Source organism: Panthera uncia (assembly GCF_023721935.1).
Source record: "Panthera uncia isolate 11264 chromosome D3 unlocalized genomic scaffold, Puncia_PCG_1.0 HiC_scaffold_8, whole genome shotgun sequence".
NCBI classification, from domain to species: domain Eukaryota; kingdom Metazoa; phylum Chordata; class Mammalia; order Carnivora; family Felidae; genus Panthera; species Panthera uncia.
The window spans coordinates 66,261,778-66,269,044 of NW_026057586.1; the positions used below are offsets into that span (position 1 = coordinate 66,261,778).

Here is a 7,267-nt window from a genome sequence, read left to right on the forward strand (position 1 = left end):
CACATGGGCCGAGGGCGTGAGACACGAGGGCTTCACCGGCTTGTGTGTTTAGTAGCAGAAGCGGCAGCAGAGACATCGCTGGAAGGGGGAAACATGGCGCTGGCAATCTTCATCCCTGTTCTCATCATCTCCTTACTGCTGGGAGGAGCCTACATTTACATCACCAGGTAGGGGGCTTCGGGGCAGGGGGTGGGGGGCTGCGGTCCACTCAATGACCAGAGCACTGGGGGGCTGCGTCACCACCTGTAGCTTGGGGGCAGGGGTACTTGTGTGCTTGTAGATGACGTGACCTCCCAGCCCCACCCCCCACGGTAGGAGGCATGATCCCTGACCTCAGGGAGCTGTGGTTTAATGAGACACATCTTTCACACTACCAGGCACACTGACATCTACCCCGTCATTCACTCATTTATTCATTCGCTTTTTCGACACACGTGACAAATCCAACATGCGCCAGACGTTGTCCCGGGTGTTGGGGTTGTGGAGCTTGCCTGCAGTGAGGAAGGAAGATACTCAGCCATCGCCAGGATATTCACTCAGTCATTCAAATTCACAATTATTGGGCACCTATTGTGTGCCGGGCAGTTTTGGGGGGCGGGGGGATTCTAGGAACATCCTTGTGAACAAAACAGAAGGAGATCTTTGATATGTGGGGCCCAGGTTCTAATGGGAGAGAGACAGACAAGCAGAGTGTAAAAGAGAATACAGGTGACTCTTGAAACAAATGAGGGTTAGGGGCGCCGACACCCAGTGATCAAAACTTTGCACATATCTTTTGACTCCCTGAATGCTAAACTGCCGTTGACCGGAAACCTTACAGATAACATAAACAGTCAAGTAACACATATTTTGTATGTTATATGTATTATATACTGTATGCTTACAATAGAGGCAGCTAGAGAAAAGAAAGTGTTATTAAGGAAATCATAAGGGAAGATACTTAAAGGTACCATACTGTATTTATCCAAAAAGAAAAATCCACATATAAGTGGACCTGCGCGGTTCAAACCTGTGTTGTTCAAAAGCCGACTGTGTACATTAGGAGGTGATGAATGCAGGGAGAAAAGAAAGCTGAGAAGGGAGCAAAAGGGACCTGGGCTAGAGGAGGTGGTTGAACTTTAAAAGAAGAGTCCCCACTGAGAAATGACATTTGAGAAAGGACTTGAAAGCAATAATGAGTATCTGGAAGAGGAGGATTCCAGGCAGATAAACAGTATGTGCAAAGGCCCTGAGGCAGGCCTCTGCCCAATATAAATTTTTTCTGCCCTTGTGGAGCCCACAGTGTAGTAGGGGGAGAGGAGAAACACACAAATTATAACACACCGTGAGGAACACAATGAAGGAAAGAGATAAGGTGTGGTAATGGAAGGACCACCTTTTTTTCAGTTTATTTATTTTGACAGTGGGGAGAGGTGCAAGGGAGGGGCAGAGAGAGGGAGAGAGAGAATCCCAAGCAGGTTCCACTCTGTCAGCATGTATCCCAATGCAGGGCTTGATCTCACACACCACGAGCTCATGGCCTGAGCCGAAAGCTAGAGTGGGACACTTAACCGACTGAGCCACTCAGGTACCCCAAAGAACCACCTTTTAAATAGGTAGTCAGAGAAGGGTGCTCTGAGGCAACACAGTACATAGTAGGTGCTCAAAAAATGCTCATTATTACTTTTTTCTCTCTGCATTAAACAGGCGCTTGAACCACCTTACGGGTAAAAACCAGTTGAGCTTTACCCCTCCCCAGTAAGAGGAGGTACTAAGGCTTTAGTTATCAGTGACTGGGTTGAAGTTGAGAACAATTTGGATTGTCATCTGCTCCAGGACAAGTAATTTCTCTCTCTTCCATTGTCTCTTCTCCAGATGCCGCTATTACTCCAGCCTCCGCCTGCCCCTGATGTACTCCCACCCCTACAGCCAGATCACCGTGGAAACCGAGTTTGACAACCCCATTTATGAGACAGGGGTAAGTTGGTCTGTCTTCTCCACCCCCCACGCCCGTGCCTCCCTCCTTGTCTGCTTCAAATGCACCGACATCAAAACAGAAGGTTTCATTTCCTTTGGCTCACGATGCTACTGCCAGAAAAGCATGGCCGGTGGTCCTGCCCCAGCCCCACCGTGACCACTATGGGGATAACCGCTGGGAGAACCCAGCTCTCTTTGCGTGCCGATGACAAGCCTGGAAGGCTTGCTCTGGGCAGTAACAGCCACAGAAAGAAATCACAGACATTTGGCTGCACCAAAGAAAGACCCGTGGAGACACAGCTGAGATGGGTCAGAACCCACCAGAGGCAATGGGCCGTACCCCACATCTGGCTGAACTCCACTCCGTATTGAGTGACAATGTGCAACGTTCCAACCCGTTTGGGTGGCAGACATTTGTGTGGGGTACTAGGGACACAGTCGTGAACCAAATAGACATGGTCCAGCCATTAATGGGCTTATGGTCTTGCAAAGGAGACAGAGATCAACAGTAAGATCAATAATAATAATAATAATAGGTACCAGGAGCCAGGCACCTTAAATACACAATCCCTGAAACTCTTTGTAATATATTCTGCAGTTATCTCTGAGTGACTGATGAGGATACTGAGAGGTCAGAGAGATGAGAAAACAATAAGCACAGCCTAGAGCCAGGATACAAATTCAAAGTGATGCCGTTAACCACTATATTATCTCGCTTCCCGTTGAACCTCAAACAATCAAATACGCCAGTGGATATCTTGATTACAACAAATCATCATTTTTAGGGACCATGAAAAAAATTGGTCGAGGTGCTATGACACCTGGCCAAGACATGCTAGCACCTTTGCTGTGTTCTGTTCATGGGAAGCCAGTCACAGGTCCTGCCCACACTTAAGGAAAGGGCATCATGCAAGAATGTCACCTCCAAGAGGTGGGGAGCATGGGAGCCACCTTAGTGTCTTCCCACCCCACTCCCATCTACCATGAAGCACAGACATGATTGCTTATCTGTGTCGACCCAGCAGGAACCATAGACCTCTGTTAAAGCACGGGACAATGACCTCTTCTGGGGCCATGTCTATGACTTCCTATATCTCCCTGTTCCTCTGTCCTGGAGGCCTGGAATATATTACACACGCTCTATGAGTATTGGAGAAATTGAATTGGTTGCTATCCACATGTTTTAGACATTTTAGATATGGCGCCAATAAGAAGAGGTCATATGTTATTTCACATTCCATGTACTTTGTTTGCAAATCCTAAAAGAAGGTCAGGCTGATTTTTAAAAATTAGCATTTTAGAAACTAGATCTTATTAATGCTTATTAGTGTAGTGTATCAGTCACCCAGCACTATAATAATGCTGAGTAACAAATAATCCCAAAACTCAGTCACTCAAAGCAACAAATGCCAATTTGCTCACCAGTCTGCGATGGTGCTTCAGCTCGCTGTGGCTGAGTGATAGTCCTGGTTCAACCCTGGTCACTGTCACATCCGGGACCGGCAGGTTGTTGGCCGGGGTGACTCAACTTTGCTACCCACATTATTCACCTCCTTGCTGGGTCGAAAGGCTATCGAGGCACGCTCTGCCCGCGGCTCTACCACACAGGGGTTTACTCGATCTGTTGCTTCTGTCTCTTGCAGGAAACCAGGGAGTATGAGGTGTCCATTTAAGGAGAGCTACGCGTGAGAAGGGAACTCACAGATAGGAACTCAACTACACCTCCTCGAGAGATTCATCCAGAGACCACGCGGCATTTGATTGAAACCCCCAGAATGTTTTGTCCGTCTTTTCTTTAGAGTCTTTATGGAAGATTTCCTGGTTTTTTTTTTCTTCGCTGTATTTATTATATTTAAAATTGAAATAGGGGTGGTTGGAGGTGTTGGAACTGCAGCCAGATTCATGAGACAGCCTCGACTCTGAGGGCAGAGGACCAGCAAAATGACCCACGTGGTGGCAGAGGGGAAAAAAGACACAAGCAGATGCTGGGTTTCTCCATCAGCAACGCCAGGCAATGGCGGCATCACATCAACCTCACGCATCTTTGGGGTCCACGCCCACGGTGCTTTTAGGACAAATCCAAGCCCAAGATTAGGTTGGAAAGGGTGTGTGTTGGTGGATTAACTCGGGTCGGACTGGAGCTTGAACAGGTCTGCTCCCAAACAAATCCTGGGGTCGCTCTTCTGATACTCTCCTCTTCTCCAAGGTCTTGCCACGGCCCCTCCCCCTCCCCCGGTCCTCCCGAAGACGGCAGAGGGGTTAACGTGACCATTCTCGCTTGCCACCCTGGCCTCACCAGGGGCTGGCAGAATCAGAAAATGTTTCAGAGTAAATGAGAGACCTGAAAAAGCTGGTGAAGCGTGGGGGTGACGGGGAACGTTGAGGAGACCCAGTTGATACAATGTTCTTTCCTGTGACGACTCCTTCAGTGGCGAAAGGGAAGGTTATTTATGCTGCAAGTGCCAGAGTCCATCACCTTGTTCTGCAAAGGCCACCCTCAAGCTGGGACAGTAGATCTGCGGGCTTTGGAGGCACGGGGAGCTTCACCCGCATGGTTACAAGGGTTTGTGCTGCAGGGGGAGGGACCACGTCCCGAAATCCTTAGGGAGGAGCTCTGTCTGTTTTCCTGGAATACTGCAACGCCGGAGCCTGCAAAATAAGGGAGGCTCGCGTGCCCTGTTCCTCTAAAAAGTGTCAGAAGAAACACCTGCAATCAAGGATTTCGGAAGGGAGGGTCCTATGAGAAGAAACTGCTTTTCTGTTCTCTGAGGCTCTGCCCAGATGTTGGACCGTGGCGTGAATGCTGACTGCGGAGGGGCAGGAAAACGGGAGCAGGGGATTTAAACCCACAACGGGATCCTGGTCATACAATTCGATCCCCACGGAGGACACAAGGAGGAGTTTCAGGCGGGAAGGGAAACCCGAACGCCTCATTAATCACCTGCACATCTTCAGATTTTATCTGCATCCTTTTGCTCCAACCCAGTGGGACTGGTGAGCGTGTGGCTGTCAGGAGGCTTCTTCTCCAAATACGGAATAAAGAAAAGGCAAGGGGTGAGGCTACGTGCAAGGAATAGTACGGGCAAGGTCGATTTGCCTCCCTGGACCGTCTCCTCCCTAGTGACGGCCGGTGGCTCAGAGAAAGACAGCCCCCGTGCTTTCGGAGCCCACGTTGGCACCCTCCCACACTCTCCAGAATCGTTTTATGTCAGCCGGTTTTCAAACAAGAAGAGAGCTCTCGGCTGCCATGCCATTGAGAGAATGGTGGAGTCCATATTTTGGTTAGCTTGTCTAGACAGCTCTGGACCAGGCTAGGGCAGCTGACTTTGACATAGCCTTCTCCCGGCGAGACACCTGGGGTTCCATCTTGGGGGAATCAGAGGCCCAATACTTTCTCCTTCTGCCAGAAAAGAATCCTGCTTATATGCTCCTTAAGGCATGCATCCTGATGCACAACAAGAGATCATTAAAGGCTGCCTTCCAGCCACCCAAAACCCACCCCAATTTATGCAAAACAAAAACCCAGAGGAGAGTCATTCCAGATCATCAGTAGGCAACCGTCATGTTTGGAGATGGCCCAACAATGCAAACAAGGCGACCTTTTTTTTTTTTAAAGGGCAGAATCCAATCTTATGCTTTTGTTTCTGTTTGATGCTTATTCTAACCCTAACTCTGGGTCCTCTGGAAGGAAGAACTCGATTAATGATATTTAATTTTAGAGCATACTATGGTTACATGGAAACTAAACATTTGCCTTTCATCAAGACTGACAAAATATGAAATCCTTCTTGGCTGTTGAGGGATAGAAAGGTGTTGGTTTTTGTTGTTGTTGTTGTTTTTCAGGATACCGGTGTCTTAGTTCTGTCTTAGTGGTACAGCACATAGAACCATGTTTTAAACATTTATTTTCACCTAAAGATGGATCGTGTGAGCTTGGCAATGTACAGTGTGACTGAAAAGGCAGGTTGGTGTCTGTTTTTCTTTTTAGAATACCTGAATGTGTGTTTGTAAAGGTAAAAAGATAAAAATAGTGCCAAAAATGTACCATGCGTCTCATTTAGGCTCATACACGTCTGTTTTTATAAGGTCGATGTTAAAACCCATCGGGATTCAATATTTTTGAACGGGATACAATCTTGAGCAACTCGAGAACCAACCCACGGGACCTTTCCTACAAGCCCCTCTTTGTTTTCAAAACAGTGGGGAAATCGTTTACAGAGATTTCAAGGTTCAAAGAATGCATGTGATGGTGTGTATTACATGCTAATTCATATAAGCTGTATCTGTCAGCTACCGCCCTGTGCTTTACAAACACACACACTCGATCCTCTTTGGCTTGGAGCTCATCTTTTTGCTTTTTTTTGGGGGGGGGATGGGGAGGAGTAGAATTATTTAGCCAACAGAAGTACTCTGGTTGCTACGTGAGGGCCGTCCTTACTTGGTTCCACAGACATGCTTTAAATAAGATCTTTTGCAGCCAGCTCCTTGGAAAGCCTACGGAGCCTCAGGCTGATAGCTTTGGCAACTGCCAAACTGCCCAGCAGGAAGCAAGTGGCCGCATCATCAGGATGGTTGTATAAGCAGAAGTGACTTGGTAAATGTATGGGTAGATTTAGGCTGAATGTGAGCCTCGGGCAAAAAATGACCTTTCTTTGGAGTAAATCCAAAGGGTATGACTTTCCTATGCCCTTGAGTCGTCATGGGGGGGGGGGGCTTCGAGGTCAGAGATTACGGAATGTTGTCCAGCACCCTCAATGGTAGGCTTTCACCTGGGACGTTTTCATTTTCATTTTATCCCCAAACAGAAGAAAAAGCAAAACAAACTTTCTAAGCTAGAATAATGAAGTCAAGTCATTTTCCACTTTGTATATATTGATGCTAATAAAACAAATGAAAAAGAGGCAAATCTATAGGGTTTTTGTTACGAAAACACTCCAGGATGGCCTCAAGGGGGTCGGGGGTCGGGGAGGGTTCTGGTGTCTGGGGATTGGGTTGGGGTCACACCTGCTGCCACTTTGATTGACAGGACAGGCTGCCGACTTGGGAATGCTTCCAGAATATTGGGGGAATGTTCGGAACAAGACAGGACGGCAGCTGTCATCAGACATACTCAACGTGGGCTGCCATGACAAAGAGACAGGAGGCTTAGACAACACGGGGTTACATCTTACAGTTCTGGGGGCTGGAAGTCCAAGATCATGGTGCTGACAGATTCAGTTCCTGGTGAGAGCTCTCCTCCTTGCCTGCAGATAACCTTCTCTCTCTGTCCTCTTCTTATACAGCAACACTCCTCTGGGATTAGGGCTCCATT

At 47.9% G+C, this 7,267-nt stretch overlaps 1 protein-coding gene across 1 annotated transcript in view; it reads left to right on the forward strand.

Annotated features, from left to right (window-relative positions):
- SEZ6L (seizure related 6 homolog like) overlaps positions 1–6,296 on the forward strand; it is a 176,784-nt gene extending 170,488 nt beyond the window's left edge. The window contains exons 15-17 of the mRNA XM_049619574.1: positions 53–167; positions 1,855–1,957; positions 3,600–6,296. Of these exons, the coding sequence (XP_049475531.1) occupies positions 53–167; positions 1,855–1,957; positions 3,600–3,629 (248 nt within the window). The 3' untranslated portion in view covers positions 3,630–6,296. The remainder of the gene's footprint in view (positions 1–52; positions 168–1,854; positions 1,958–3,599) is intronic.
- Positions 6,297–7,267: the final 971 nt, after the last annotated feature.